Raw genomic sequence first — 15,573 nt, forward strand, 5'->3', positions numbered from 1 at the left:
AGCTTAAGGGGTTTAAATGCGCACTTTTCAGCATTCATCAATACTTAATTAGTCATCCATGCTTGTTGATTCAATCAATCACACCTCTCTGTATTGCAACACATATTTCCCCTCAGTCATTGTACATTGAGTATCTAGAATGGTGATGTTTAGTGGTGACCTCTAGATCCCAAGACCTCTATCTCTTATTTTCTACCCTTTATTTATTTTAGTTGCTTTGTATTGAATCTATTTACATTGTAGTTTAAATTAACATCAAACCATCTTTTGATCACTCGACCTACTAATCCGACTTTGTTTCCATTTTAAGCACACACTCGATCCCTTGGGACGATCCTTACCCACCCTAGCTATATTAGTAGTTAGTGATAGTAGTGGCACTTTATAAATTTAAACTTGGCCACACTTTATATGCAATTTGGGGTGTACACACGACCGACCACACCAAGTTGATTAATTTATTTTTATTTCGATAAATTTAATTTCAACAAAAATAATATAAAAGGATAAGTTGAAACTAATACCTATTAAAATAGGGGATGTAATAGCTATACTAAATAACTAACTCTTTATTAAGCACAGGATAAGATTCTTTTGAATTTATCAATATTCATAAATATATAGATTCTTTTCAGTTCAATATTGATCAATAAGAAGAGCTTATGGCTCTTGTACCATGGTTCCTTTTTGGGTGTGTGTGTTGTTTAACTGTTTTAGAGGCCTATTCAACTTATAATCAAAGATCTAAGCTTTTGAGATCAAAACATCTTAAAACTTTGATGTAAAAACACCAATAAGTGAAGTCTTCTCTTTATTCAATAATCTATGAGATTCCACACAATTTCTGATCTTATTTTACCTTTCAACATTGTTATATATATTATAACATACGATTACATTCTTAATAATAGATAAACTAATTAACATTCCAGGCTCACACTGAAACTGAAAATTCCATCCAATGCTATAACATACGATTACATTCTTAATAATAGATAAACTAATTAACATTCCAGGCTCACACTGAAACTGAAAATTCCATCCAATGCTTTCTGCCTTCTTGTCTTAATATCTTATTCACCAGCTCAAGGATGATAAGCAATAGGAATCACACACAAATCTCTTTTTCTGTTAACCGTTGCACCAAAAACCTCATCCATGTCAAGATCTTCTAGCTTCTGTCCCTCGGGAAGTTTCCAGTCAAAGTGATACAATAAATTTGCAAGCGCAAGCTCAACATTAGCAATCCCGAAGGATATGCCAGGACACATTCTCCTTCCAGCACCAAATGGTAGATATTGAAAATGAGTCCCCTTGTAGTCAATTGAACTGTCAATGAACCTCTCAGGAACAAAGCTCTCTGGATCACTCCAATTTTCAGGATCAATACTAATTGCCCATACATTAACCAGTACTTGAGTTTTCGCAGGTATCTCATATCCATCGATTTCACATCTCTCTCTGCTCTCTCTTGGAACTAATAAAGGGACAGGAGGGTGTACTCTCAAAGTTTCTTTGATAACTAACTTTAAGTAACTCAATTCATGGATGTCTTCTTGATTAATAATATTTCCTTTTTTACATAAAAGCTGTCTAACCTCAGCTTGTGCTTTTTTCATAACTCTTGGGTTTTTCAACAATTCTGACATTGTCCATACTAAAGTTGTAGATGATGTGTCAATCCCGGCAATGAACATGTCCTGGAATAGCATTGAAATTTAGTTTAAAATAATTTGTGGAAGTTAATTCATTGATATTGATAGAAGCATAAAGTAAATGTACTAACCATGATAGTACACTTGATGTCTGTCATACTTAAAGGGATCTCAAGATTACCCTCTTTCTGAAGTCTTAGAAGAACATCTACCAGGTCTTCACGATTAGCTTCACCGTCACCGGTCTGTGTTGACACCTTCCTAGCTTTATGTTCATCGATGATGTTGGTCAACACCCTGTCAAGTTTTTGATGCATCTTTTCGAGTCTAGGCTTCAGCCCAGTTATCCAAGCAAGCATTTTAACTGAAGGAAAGAGATCAGCAACATGGAAACCTCCTGTTTTCTCTATGGTTTCCTTGATAAGTGCTATAAATTCTTCTTGCCCATGGACTGTCGAACCAATGGCCGCCTTTGCAATGATGCCGCATGTCAACGAGGAAAGCTTTTCACTAAGATTCATCAGAGATCCTGAATGCATCGAAATTGATTTGATGAAATTTGATGTCTCTTCTTCCCTGATGGGTCGGAATGATTGGACACGTTTGGCACTTAAAAGCTCCAGTATGCAAATTTTCCGAATTTGTCTCCAAAAATCCCCATAAGGTTGAAAGGCAATGCCTTTCTCAGATAAGATATTTACAGCAAGAATAAAAGGCCTGCTAGCAAAGACAGTGTCATGTGTTTTCATCACCTCTTTCGCAATCTCTACCGAAGAAATGACAGCAATAGAAACTTGTCCAAGTCGCAGGTACATCAGAGGTCCATGTTTCATGGCCAAATCTCTTAGGCAGCGATGGGGTAGAGATCCAACAAATTGGTGAATGTTTCCTATTATAGGTAGCTTCCATGGCCCAGGAGGCAGTTTTGGAGTTGAACTGGTCTTGGTTTTAGATACTATTTTGAATACCATGAATAGAAAGAGCAGGAATGTGAAAAGAATTGGGAAGGAGAGGGACGGGAACTCCATCATCAATTGTAGCGCCGCGCTCGAGAATTCACTTGTCTTAGTGGTATGATTGCTTTTCATCCAGATTTCTGCTTGCTGTGGAGCCTTGAAGTTCTGCAACATCCTACCATTTTCAGTTTTCTTTTCTAGGTTGTATATATGCATGGTTCCTTTGTTTTATGAATAAAGATGCTTTAAGTTGTTTCCATCATTTGACACAATTATATATCTAAAATGTTAACCATTGAATCAATTAAAGAAATTTAGATACATGTTACAAATGAAGCATGTATGAACAGGTGAATCAGACCTTATGACAAGATTCTGCAATGTCTTTCAGACATTTTTGACACATCCACCTTCAAATATGACAGATAAACCTTATTTATATTTCATATCCACCTTCAAATATAATCTTCTATCTGCATCGATCACTTGCTTCTACTATGTTTATTTTAGTTTAGTTACTAGTAAGTTGCTAACACAAACTAGGGCATGTAGCTAATTACTAGTAAGTTCTATTTTAATTACTAGTAAATTGCTAACACAAACTGGGGATGTATATTCCTTTTCTAACTCTAACACTCGCAGCCACACATACAAAATCCTACTCTGCCTCCTCCCTGTTTCTTCCCCTTATATGACAGTCAAAATCAACCCCTGAATCCTCGTGGATATTCCTGATGTTAGTATCTTTATGCTGTTTCTACTTCTCAAAAGCTCAGCAAGAAATCGAATTCAAATGTTTATAACACAACTAATCTTCATGCAAATAAATAAAACACACACAAAAGGTGAATCACATATGAAGATGAGACCACTTCATTGAAAGTTTTCTAATTAACATATAAATTATTTCTAAAATGACGAAATGTTATATGCAAATTAGGAAGAGAACGGAGAAGATGGTGATTACTTGAGCCCACGAATAGTTACAACAAATGTGGAAACGAAAAACTAAGAATTGACAGAAGAAGAAGAAAAATCAAACACCACACCGAATTTTATATTTAGGGTTAATTACACGCACATAATTACACCCACACTCCCTAAAATTTGCTCTATTGACACCTAGTTGAAAATTGACCACTCACACCCTTTGTTAGAAATTTAACCTAAACAGGCCCTTACAAGGTGCAAAAGGACAAAATTACCCTTCAATAAAATATTATGTTTTGATCTAAAAAATTAAAATATTTAAATTACAAAATTACTCATTAACATTATTACCACATTTTTCTATGTACAAACCCAGAAATCTGCAATTCTCTCTCTCTCTACCCTTTCACTTCCGTGAGAAACCCACCACCACCACTTCCACCGTTGTCACCCTTTCACACATGGAACCAACTATTTTTAGACCAATAAATCAACCACCACAACCACTTAACAGTCCCGGCACACCCGCCGCCGCCACTTCTTATCCCCGCCGCCATCACTTCACGCTCCCACCTCTCATATCTCTATATATTTATGTGTGTGTGTGTATATATATATATATATATGAAAAAAAAAAAAAAAAAAAAAAAAAAAAAAAACCATAAGATTCACAGCAATCTGAAACCCAAATTTTGGTATTTTATAAATATAAAAAAAATGTGGGATTTTATAAAAATTTGGGAATCGTAGAAAAAAATTCTCATCTTGGCTTGTCCATTTGGTACGATGAAGTATATTTTGATTCACTCTTTGTCCGAAAGAGGGGATCTTTTGAGTGTTGAATCATTTCGTTAAGAGAGATAGGTCAGCAGTACAACCGGTAAACCTTGACGGGACTTTTAAAAAATGAAATACTAAAATACTTAAAATGCCCTCAAGACTGTTGTCGGATTTTTATAAATAAATACAAATTAAAAAAATTAGTCAAAACTAACGACAATTTGGTACAAAATTTTACACATTCTAAATAACATGAGTGTTTTCTACCCAATAAGAATAATAATAATTACTTATAAAAAAATGCATGCATGTACCGCGAAAGGGAGAGAGAGAGAGACATACAGAGTTGGGGATATAGCTCTAAAGAGTTGCCTTGTCTCTTCATTGTAGATTGGAGAAACAGTGTAAATTGAAACATATAACCAAGTCTGTGAATTAGAGAGAACAAATGTATGCCCATATATAGAAAAACTTTTGGTCTACAAAATAAGAGTAAGAGTAAGGCAGTGGTCGTTGTTTTCCACTGGACACGCGACCTTTGAGTCCCTGTCCAATTTATGAGTTTTGGAAATTCTCTCAGTTTGGTCAACGTTCAACAAAATACAACGGCGTTCCAGAAAAAAAGTTATTATTATTATTATTTTGTTTTTTCTCAGAAAGAAATTATTGAATCACCAAATTCTATGTATCTTAAAAGTTGCATTGTTGAAGACAATATTGTTGTCCAATAAAATGTTTCTGCTTAAAAAGACTTTTCTTCAATTACACAATTCAAAAAAAGGGTCTGGGTTCCATTAATAATTCATGTTAGGAGGGCAACTTGGACCTATGTTACTCTCTTTGCACTTAATTCTCTTGTCTTATTTGGGCGTTTGTTATTATCCACGTAGCACGGATAGAGATACAGAACACGAGCACGATGCGATATAGATACGTCGATACGTTAAATTTTAAAAAAGTAAGACACAGATACGGCGTGGGCACACCTACATATATATATATATATATATATATATATATATATATATATATATATATATATATATTTATTCAGTAATAGTATTATAAAACTTTAATTCATTTATAATTTTTATACTAAGAGTTGTTCTGAAATAAATTAGAAAATGAAATTATGTCATTATTGTAACGATTTTTATATCATATATACCAGTATTTTACTACTTTGTAATGATAGTATTCATATTATTTTTAAAATTAGTGGGTAGACTTGTATTAGAAATGTCTTAGAAGTGTCAGTGAAGTATTCGGAATGTGTTAGCAAAGTGTTTAAGAAGTGTCGGCGAAGTGTCCGAAATAATAAAATTTATTTTTATTTATGGACACGTATATGAAGTGTCGGACACGTATCCAAAGAGTGTTGGTGTCCAACGCGGATACGATACGGTACGGCTTTTTCGTAGAAGTGTCCGTACTTCCTAGGTTATTATGAATTAGATTTGAGCTAATTATGTATTAGATTATCTTTTTTTATATATAATTTATATGAATTAAATTTTGGCTAATTATGTATTAGATTAAATAAAAAATAAAGTAAAAGTAAAGGAAAAGATTACCAATAAATCTTAGGGCCTGTTTGGAGTTTGTAGTGTGGTGTGGTGCAGTGCTTTAGCCTAGAACAGAATAAGTGTTTTGTAGTGTGGTGTTTTGAAATGAGAACAAAACATGTTTGGCGCGTTACAATTGCTTTGAGAATTTTGGAACAAAAATATGGTAGAACATGTTTGGCAATGTGTTTCGTTCTAAGAATTATGAGAACAAAACATGTTTGGCAAAATTAAAGTGTAACCAAAATCAATAAAAAAAATATTATTAAAAATTAAATATATAGTAAAAATTAATTATTGCATTATTTTAATATACAATTAATATAACATTTAATATATATATATATATATATATATATATATATATATATATTGTTAAAAATTCTTCTTAATTTATTATAAAAACCAATAAAATATATTCTAAATTTTAAAAATTATTAATGTTGCATATTATTTTGACAGCATTATTTCAATATCGAACTGAAATAAACTTTCAATATATTAAACATTACATGAAATTGTATATATTACAGACATTAGTTTCATAAATATTACATCATTTGTCAACATGCACAATAAAAGTGAGTACAAAATAAAATTAAACTAATATATTACATCATTTATCAACAACCACAATAATCAACAACAACAACATGAGAAATAACATAAAGAATATAGTTATAGTAAGACAACAACAACAATCATAGATCATGTAATTTTGCCGATTTTGTTGAGCTTGCATAATAGTAACTACATTCTCCAACTCTTCCTCCACATGACCACCCACTTGTAGATGTTGGTGCATCTCATCCACCCATATAAATGCACAAACATGTGACTAAATCAGAACAAAGACTTGTATATTATTAGAGTGCACTTGTGACACACACATGTAGTTAAAAAAAAAAATTATTAATTAAAAAAAAATGTATACCTCCCAAGCTGGACATCTATAGAATGAACGTCCATAATTCTTTAAAGTTGCAGCCGTATAAAGATTCATTCGACCCCTTCCACATGCACACGGTGGCCCGTCACCCTGTATCTTATACATGACTGCATATACAAGTTATTAAACTGATCCAAAAAAGTTAAAAGTGAAAATTAAAATAAAATAAAAAAGATAATCATATAGTTACCACTATTTTTACATTTATCGAAATCGTAAATTAATGTTAAAATAAATATTTTATTACAGTTATTGAAATCCATACAAATAGTTAAAATAAAGTAGTTGTTACAGTTATCCAAATACCAACAAATGGAACAAGTATAAAGTAGTTCTTACAGTTATCCAAACATGATAAACATGTAAATCCTTGTTCAATGGTGCTGACTTGCATTCCATATAGTGTCAGCAATATTATCGCGTAGAATATCCATTGGTCGCGAGCGAGACTGCGATGCATTAGGCAGAACATCAACTTCATCATCTCTAAAAATTTCATCTATCATCGCTTCCACAATTGCATCATTAAATATTGGATCTACATGCGCCTCCTTTCTTATAAAGTTATGAAGTGTGGAGCAGGCTAACACAATAGCAACTTGAGCTTCAAACTTATATGGGGGCATTTGCTTCAAGATGGGGAATCTCATCTTAAGCAACCCAAAACAATGCTTAATTATATTTCGTAATGACGAGTGCCTGTGATTATATATTTCCTCTCTACCTTGGGGTTGGCGAGAAGCTCTACGGTACTCTTGGAAGTGGTACCGTTGGCCCCTGTAGGGGGTCAAGAAACCCGGTTGATTGGCATACCCGGAGTCCACCAAATAATATTTCCCTGCCATTTTACAAACTATAAGCCACATTTTTTTACCATGATATTTTAAATAAGTATTGCAAAATTATAGCAAGTATGACATTTACCGTCTGGAGGCATTGGGAAATGCAAATCCTCATTATTAATGGTCTCGTTCAATATCTTAGAATCATTAGCAGACCCCTCCCATCCTGCTACGACGTACGTGAACATCATATTAAAATCACAAACAGCCATTACATTTTGTGTGGTATCTCCCTTCCTACCACGAAATGGTATTTACTGGTCCACAGGCACGTTCGCATGGACATAAGTTCCATCAATTGCCCCTACGCAATGCCTAAAAAAAGGGTGGTACTTTTTGTTCTTCTTTATATGGTTAGGAACTTCGCTAAAATCTGGGGCGACAATAATCTGTTTCGCTAAATCACAGACTTTTTGTAAAACTGCATGGAAGTATTTTGAAATTGCATAGGTGGAGTGTTGAAATCTTTCTGCGACCACACGATTTCTTTCATTATGACCTAAAGTAAGCAAGAATATGCCAACTTGTTCATAAACACTTACACCTGCAGAGTCTTTCAACCCTAATGACTTAAGCTCCCCACATAACTTCAAAAAAACAGGGGTGGACATCCTGAAATTTTCAAAACATCTATTTTCATGCCCCTGCAAGATCTCCATTATATATGCTTCCCCAGTTAAAAGAGAATCCCTACAAGGTTGTTTATCGTAATGTTTCCTATAATACTCCAACATGCATGCCATTACGATAACACAATCATTATCCTCATCACCATCGTCATACAAATCAATTATTATCCTAATATCCATCTGTATAAGTCAAAATTTAATAAACGAGATTAATTACAATCATCCCAAGCGAAATACCAAATAATAAATAAAAGCAAGATAACAAATAAAGTCAAATCAGTTCATTAAATAGTTATATTGTCACGAGCTTCAAACTAAATAACATAAATACGAGCGTACTTAATATTACAATCAATTAAAGTCATAACAACACCAAATAAGAAATAAAAGCAACACATCAACTAAAGTATACTTAATAGTACAGTCATCCAAAATCATAATAAAAGCAACATACCAAATTAAAGTCCATTGATCTAACTAACCCTGTTATCATCAGGACAGTCATTAAGAAAGAAATCCCTCCAAATTTCATCATTACGTAACATATGGGTGACCTTACCATATTGTTTCATATTAACACCCTCCAAGTTATTCAAAATATAACAACATAACTTAAAATCACTTTTTGTCTTGTCGGGAGATTGACTTCAACCTCCACATTTCCTTCATTAACTGTAATCATATTAGATGATGAAGAAGCGACTATGGCTCTTTCAATTCGATCTGCTTTCTCTCTATCTCTCTCTTTCATATAGTGCATGAGCTCGCTTATTGTGGAGGCAAAACTCTCTCTCTTTGGTTTCTTACCACGAGGTTCAGGAGAAGGACTGAACTCATGACCGCCTAACTCAGCAAAATCATCATTAAGATCAAATGAGGTATGTATGTCTGCATGGTGTGCGGGGGCTTGGTTCATAATGGGTGGACTATACGAAGTATGGACATGTGCACCTGTAGCGTGTGTGCCTCCAAATATGGTGGTGAGCTTGTCAAAATGATTGCATGGCTTCTTTCGATACTTACTATATTGGGCATTCACCTACAAATTATTAAATTACTATTAATATTAAGATAAGTATACTTTTTTGTAAAATCAACAGACATTTATTTTAATAACTAACCTTGATCAATCTACTCCATCTTTCTTTTTCAACTATAACCATGCCTGTCTCAGCATTGAATCCCACGCTTGTTTCTCCTAACAAACTCACAAACGCTTTGTAGTCTGTTCTCAAGTGGTTGAATTTACTCTTAAGTTGTTTCAGTACAAGATTGTTGCCTATACGGACCATCATGCCTTTTAGTATATTCTTCCAACCAATTGCACTAAAAGTTGTGTTACTCCGATTACCAGCCTTCACTTCTTCCTCCATACAGATGATGAAAGCTTCAACCTGAGAATCATCCCATACTAGTTTTCCATCATCGGTATTGTCTGTAAGGTCCTCTATTTCTTCTCCCACCACATTGTCAGCATTGATATCCATCTAATTACATAGTTATAATAAAAATGTGTTAAAAGGGTCATACATGCTCTAAAACTCTCCATCTTCCCCATTACCAAAATCTTAAATCGCAATACATAAAACATTTGAAAAAAAAATCTTAAAGAAGTGTAGCCTCTGGGGGTTTTTCACATCACTTGTAATACCTTCTTTTTGCTTGGTTTTTATTCAGGCCTTACCATTCAGACTACAAAAATGACAAAAACTTTGAAAAGCTCTCCTTTTTTATTCTGATTTCATTCTCTTGCACCCTTATTTTCCTTCTCTTTTTTTTTTTTTTTTTAAAAAAAAAAAAAAAAAAAAAAAATTCCATTTAGGAGCAGTAGTACTACCAGTGAGGCCAAGATGGCTCAGGGGTCATCAGCTCCTCTGAACATTCTTGACTGGTCAAAGATTTACAGAAACAGTACTGCAAAGAAAGGTGATGATGTTTATGGCTATGGGGATTATTATGATGTTGTTGATGATGATGAAATGGTGCCTCCACATGAATATATAGCTAGGAAGCTTGCAAGAAGTCAGGTTTCTTCTTTCTCCATGTGTGAAGGGATTGGAAGGACACTCAAAGGAAGAGACCTCAGCAAAGTGAGGAATGCGGTTTTAACCAAGACTGGTTTCCTAGAAGAGTAATGTTATTGAGGCCTAAGAGTTTGAACGATCCGTATCCAGTCTTCGACTTTGTATATTGTTCAAACTCTTTGACTGTAAAATTAATATCGTTCTTAAAATGATGGCTTAAATTAATCTCCACCATCATTATCATTTTGTGGCATGTTTACTAGTGATCATGATCAGTGGTTGTCATGGTGTGACCATCATGGGTAAGGGTACTTAATTTGTGGAGTAATTTTTTTTTTGCTGTTATTTTATTTTTTGAATTTGGTATTTGGCATGTTATGTAACATGGGTGAGTTGAGCTAGAGCATTGAGTTTCTAGAAGAAATCAGAGCTGTCCTTTCTCCTTTGAAAAAAAAAAATAATAAATAAATAAAAATCTGTGATAGTCTCTGAAATTTTGTTCACTAGATGTGTATCACGAAATATGAAAAGGACTTTCCGAAAATATATATATATATATATATATATATATATATGAAAAGGAATTGGTTTATCTTCATGCATGCTGCATATTTTGGCAGCTTTTGCATTTTACTGTTATTAGCTTGTAATTATTTAAATTAGTAGGCAGTAGTTCTCTTAATAGTGTTTGAATATAATGTTAATAATGATTTACGCTCATTTTTCATGTCTATAAAGACTTGAACCTTCGCCCTATCACTTTGGAACACTAAAAGTACTACTGGGTAGTCTGGGTTACAATTCTTGAGTGCTTTGTTTGTTATATAAAATGAAGATGGGTCACAAGATTGAACCTTCGCCCTATCACTTTGGAACACTAAAAGTACTACTGGGTAGTCTGTGTTACAATTCTTGAGTGCTTTGTTTGTTATATAAAATGAAGATGGGTCACAAGATTGATAGGCAAAATAAAAAAAATTAAAAAAAGAAGAAGAAGAAGAAGATTGATAGGTAAGCATATATTTTATTATTGAAGAAGAATTTTTTTTTTGGTGTTGATATGATATCTTAACTTAATTCTTAATTACTTACCCAACGCTCTGTACTCATAGCCACCAAAAGATGAAAGACTTCTTTAAGATTTGAAAAAAAAAAAATTTGTTTCTAGTTTGAAAAAAAAAAAAAATAGGGGTTAAAGTCATAAAAGCTCCCTCAACTTTTAAAATCGTGCATAAAATTTCCAAACTCATAAAACTTATTAAGTTACCTCAAACTCCTATTTTTTTGCTCTGAGAATTTTCTCATCAATATTAACTGAAATAACATAAAAAATTGTAAGAAATCTCAACATACCAAGATGAGAGAGAAGAGGAAATGGAGAGAGAGCTTGGGTAAACCGAGAGTGCAGAGAGCAGCAGCGAAGCTTGGTTTCGCCGGAAAATGTAGAGGTGAGACAGATGGAGGTCAGATCTTCATACAAACATGGTCGATTTGAAGCCCGATCTTCAAACAACGGAATCCACGTTAGACAGAGCACAAGGAAAACCAGAAGAAGAAGTAGAGGAACTCACCAAAGAATGAAGAAGACGACCTTCAGATCTGATTCAACCCCACTGTAGTGACAAGAAGAGCACTGTGACTCGCCTCTGGAACAGCTTGCTTCGTGAACCCTACAAAGTGTTCTGCGATATTTTATAGCTGTGGTCAAAAGTGAGTATTTTGTTCTGATAGCTTCAGTATTATGTGGGCCGATACAGTATGGGAACAAGCAAGAACACCTATTTTTTGTTCCAACAATTGGCCCATTTTTGCCAAATGTTCCAGCACTATTTAAAACAATACAAGCCATGCCAAACACGTTTCGGGCCAGAACAGTAGAATTTTGCACTGTTGGGAAGGGAGTAGAACATGGTAGAACAATGCTCAAACAGGCCCTTAGTGTCTAAATGCGGTGGAAAAAATACATACTGCCACCTTCCACCTACTCTGTCACAGTCATCACCTTATACCTACGCTGTCGCTTCCACCGTCGCCAGGCACAGATCTATGAAGGACTTAGTCAGGCAAGTGCTCCCACTAAATTTTTTTATTTTTATATTTTATATCTCTAAAATTATTTTTTTTTTTTGCATTTATATCTATAAAAATTTAAAATTGCCCCTTAAAAAAAAAAAAAAAAAAAAAAAAGACACCCTTTATGTATATTTGTTCCCCATCATATAAATTCCTAGATCCGTCCCTGACCGTCACCTCCACTGCCATATACTAGTCACTTAGATGGATATTTTGGAGAATTCAATTTAAAATTAGTTATTTAGAGGAGTATTTTGAAAAATTTAATTTGAAATTCATTCCATTATAAATTTTAAATTGGTCCAACTAAATACTAGAATAGTAATTATCATTCCATTGCTATATTATTTTATATTTTTAACCAAATAATAAATTGAGAATGACCATTACATTACATTCTCACTTGTAACAATTCCAGCATACCAAATGTCATACATGTAATGCAGATAGCCATACAGTCACAGTCACACACACATTTCTAGTCAATTAGAGCTTAATCTATTTTGTAGAGAGTATAAAAAGGGTAGAAGAAAGCAAAAATGACCACTGCTAGTACCTCTTATAAGACCTACGGAATCTGTCCAATCTCAACCTTTTTAAATGGGGCCGGCACAATATTATGTAAGGCTGCGAAAAATATAAAAAAGAATAGATAATGATGTTTATCTTTTAATTCTTTCATATGTTGAATTTTTATCAAATAAATTTTGTTATGTTTTTTTTATAACATGACTTGTGTGTTTTTTTTTTTAGATTGAATTAGATTATTCATATCCCATTAATACTTTTTAGTAGAAATATCCAATAATATAAATAAAATTAATCAGAAACAAAAAATAAACTTTTATGATGACAAAAAATAATAAGACTACAAAATAATTTAGGTTAAACAACAATAAAAATTGTCAATAAACTTTTATGATGACAAAAAATAATAAGACTACAAAATAATTTAGGTTAAACAACAATAAAAATTGTCAGAAAATTTTTATCAATACTCTAACAAATTCTTCAATACTTTTAATCTTATTTTTTAGCTTCTAATAAACTTATGGTAACCAAAGTAAAAATTTGCTACCTTTAAATCCTTAGTCCCAAAGTAGTCTAAAAAGGGAGGAAAGATAGGTATATAAATTAGGAGTTTTAATAGAAAGTGGAATGAAATTTTTTTTAATGAATTAAATTATTTGGAACCACTATTAAATCTCTAATAGAAAGAAATACTAGTTTTAGAGAATTCTTATTAGCTGAAGCCGGTCACGTCTAATACTTTAGGCGGCCCTAGGTGGAGCTTATGTAAGCAAAATAATAATTCAGCAAAAATAATAATTTTATTACTCCCCACCAACCACCAACTCACAAGCTAACTAAAATGACTATTTTATTACTCCCACCTACCACCAACTAACAAATTCAAATTCAACCATTACAATAGTATACCACATGTGTAAATCAAATTTTATTATTATTATTTTATTTTTATTTATTTATTTATTTATTTATTTTGGCAAAAGAGTAAAAAAAACTTTCTTAAACTATTTCATTTTTACATCATGCTTCCCTGAACTATTTTTAAGAGCAACACAGCCCTCTCAACTATAAGAATGTTGTCTATTGCCCCTTTGATAACACTTTTTGGCCACGGAAGTTCATTGCCGACCAACAAAATGACACAATTACTAATTTACCCTTTATTTATTAATTTATTATAAAAATATAAAATTCATTGATGTAAAATACCAATAATACCCTCATTTTTTATTTTATTTTTTTCTTCAATCTTCCCCGCCGCGGAAAGCCCCGACGAGTCAGAAGTCTCTTAAAATATTAAAATTTAATATCTTTGCCAATGATTAAAAAAAGACATATAGTTCTCTTAAAATATATAAAAAAAGACATTATAGTTCAAATATACAGAAGTCTTAAAGAGTATTTTCAACAAATCTCTTACATTACTGAAGTCTATCCCATCAAAATACCTGTTAAGAAAAGTGTTTGAACATTACATGAAGATAATATAATTAAAAAATAATGAAACAGTCAGTGAAGAACATTATCATACCTGATAAATGGTTGATCTATTTCTGACCCTTCTTGAGTAACACCCCAATCTTCTTCAACATGTTACCATTTTTCTTCTTTGCTGAGTCATCTTCCATGTCTTCTGAAAAAGGCGAACCCATCTTTCCGCTGATAGTATGGCAATTGTTGTCGAGAGACCCTGTTCTCTTCACGAATTTCCCATTATTTCCTGCAGAAAGCATAGCAGTAGCTGTCTCGGAAAATCATTTTTGTCGAAATCACTCTAGTCATGCAGTTGTGAGTTGTTTTATTTCAGCCTTAATAATATGTCGTGAATGAAAGTGTGATTTTTTAAAAATAAACACCTATTTTCTCTTCTTTTATTCTTTTATTTCCCTTTGTCCCATTCAAAATAGTGTTATTTTTTTATTTTATATATATATATATATATATATATATATATTATATACAAATGGTAAAAAATAAATTTAAAAAAGGGAAAGAAAAAAAGAGAGGGTGAGCTGGAGGGAGGATATTTAGGTGCTGGAGGGAGATACTGATATTGATACCATGTAGGAGAGAGAGATTTATTTATTTTTTGAAAAATAGGAGAGAGAGATTTAGAGAGAGAAGATATCAAGAGAGAGAAAGAGATGGAGAGAGAGAGAGAGAGAGAGAAGGATCACGAAATATCTGTGACCACCCTTTAATATTTTCATGCTGATTCCCACCCTTTTCCCGAGAAAATTCTTCGCTATTTGATATATTAACTTAGAAAATTCCTCCCTATAAGATTGTATCCAAAATCTTGGATTGCTTCTGGACTCGTCGGGGCTTTCCGCGGCGGGAAAGATTGAAGAAAAAAATAAAATAAAAATGAGGACATTATTGGTATTTCACATTCATGAATTTTATATTTTTATAATAAATTAATAAGTAAGAGATAGATTAGTAATTGTGTCATTCTGTTAGTCGGAAATTAGATTTCGGTGGCCGAAAAGTGTTATCAAGTGGGCAATATGCAACATTCCTATAGTTGATTTACTCAGCCCACACCTGTGTTCTAACTCCTTCTTAAACAGCATCGAATTGAACCACCACTTTTCCATAGAGTTTTCTTGCCCCCATTTGCATGAAAATACAATAGA

At 32.9% G+C, this 15,573-nt stretch overlaps 3 protein-coding genes across 3 annotated transcripts; 1 reads left to right on the forward strand and 2 right to left on the reverse strand.

Moving 5' to 3' along the window:
- Positions 1–934: 934 nt before the first annotated feature.
- Positions 935–4,778, reverse strand: LOC132312256 (desmethyl-deoxy-podophyllotoxin synthase-like). Its single transcript, XM_059810552.1, has 3 exons — positions 4,664–4,778; positions 1,787–2,776; positions 935–1,700 (listed from the first exon to the last, which is right to left on the reverse strand). The coding sequence occupies exons 2-3, from the start codon at positions 2,741–2,743 to the stop codon at positions 1,086–1,088; spliced, it is 1,572 nt and encodes a 523-aa protein (XP_059666535.1). The 5' UTR covers positions 2,744–2,776; positions 4,664–4,778; the 3' UTR covers positions 935–1,085.
- Positions 4,779–7,209: 2,431 nt separating this feature from the next.
- LOC132314420 (uncharacterized) lies at positions 7,210–7,889 on the reverse strand. The gene is made up of 2 exons (XM_059813287.1): positions 7,760–7,889; positions 7,210–7,673 (listed from the first exon to the last, which is right to left on the reverse strand). Exons 1-2 carry the CDS (start codon positions 7,887–7,889, stop codon positions 7,210–7,212), a joined length of 594 nt encoding a protein of 197 aa, XP_059669270.1.
- Positions 7,890–10,084: 2,195 nt separating this feature from the next.
- Positions 10,085–10,498, forward strand: LOC132314956 (protein S40-6-like). The gene has a single exon (XM_059813722.1). It carries the CDS (start codon positions 10,157–10,159, stop codon positions 10,439–10,441), a length of 285 nt encoding a protein of 94 aa, XP_059669705.1. The 5' UTR covers positions 10,085–10,156; the 3' UTR covers positions 10,442–10,498.
- Positions 10,499–15,573: the final 5,075 nt, after the last annotated feature.

Source organism: Cornus florida, unplaced genomic scaffold (genome assembly GCF_030987335.1).
Source record: "Cornus florida cultivar Cherokee Brave unplaced genomic scaffold, ASM3098733v1 CherokeeBrave_3.0.0_Hap2_Chr06, whole genome shotgun sequence".
Taxonomy (NCBI): Eukaryota; Viridiplantae; Streptophyta; class Magnoliopsida; order Cornales; family Cornaceae; genus Cornus; species Cornus florida.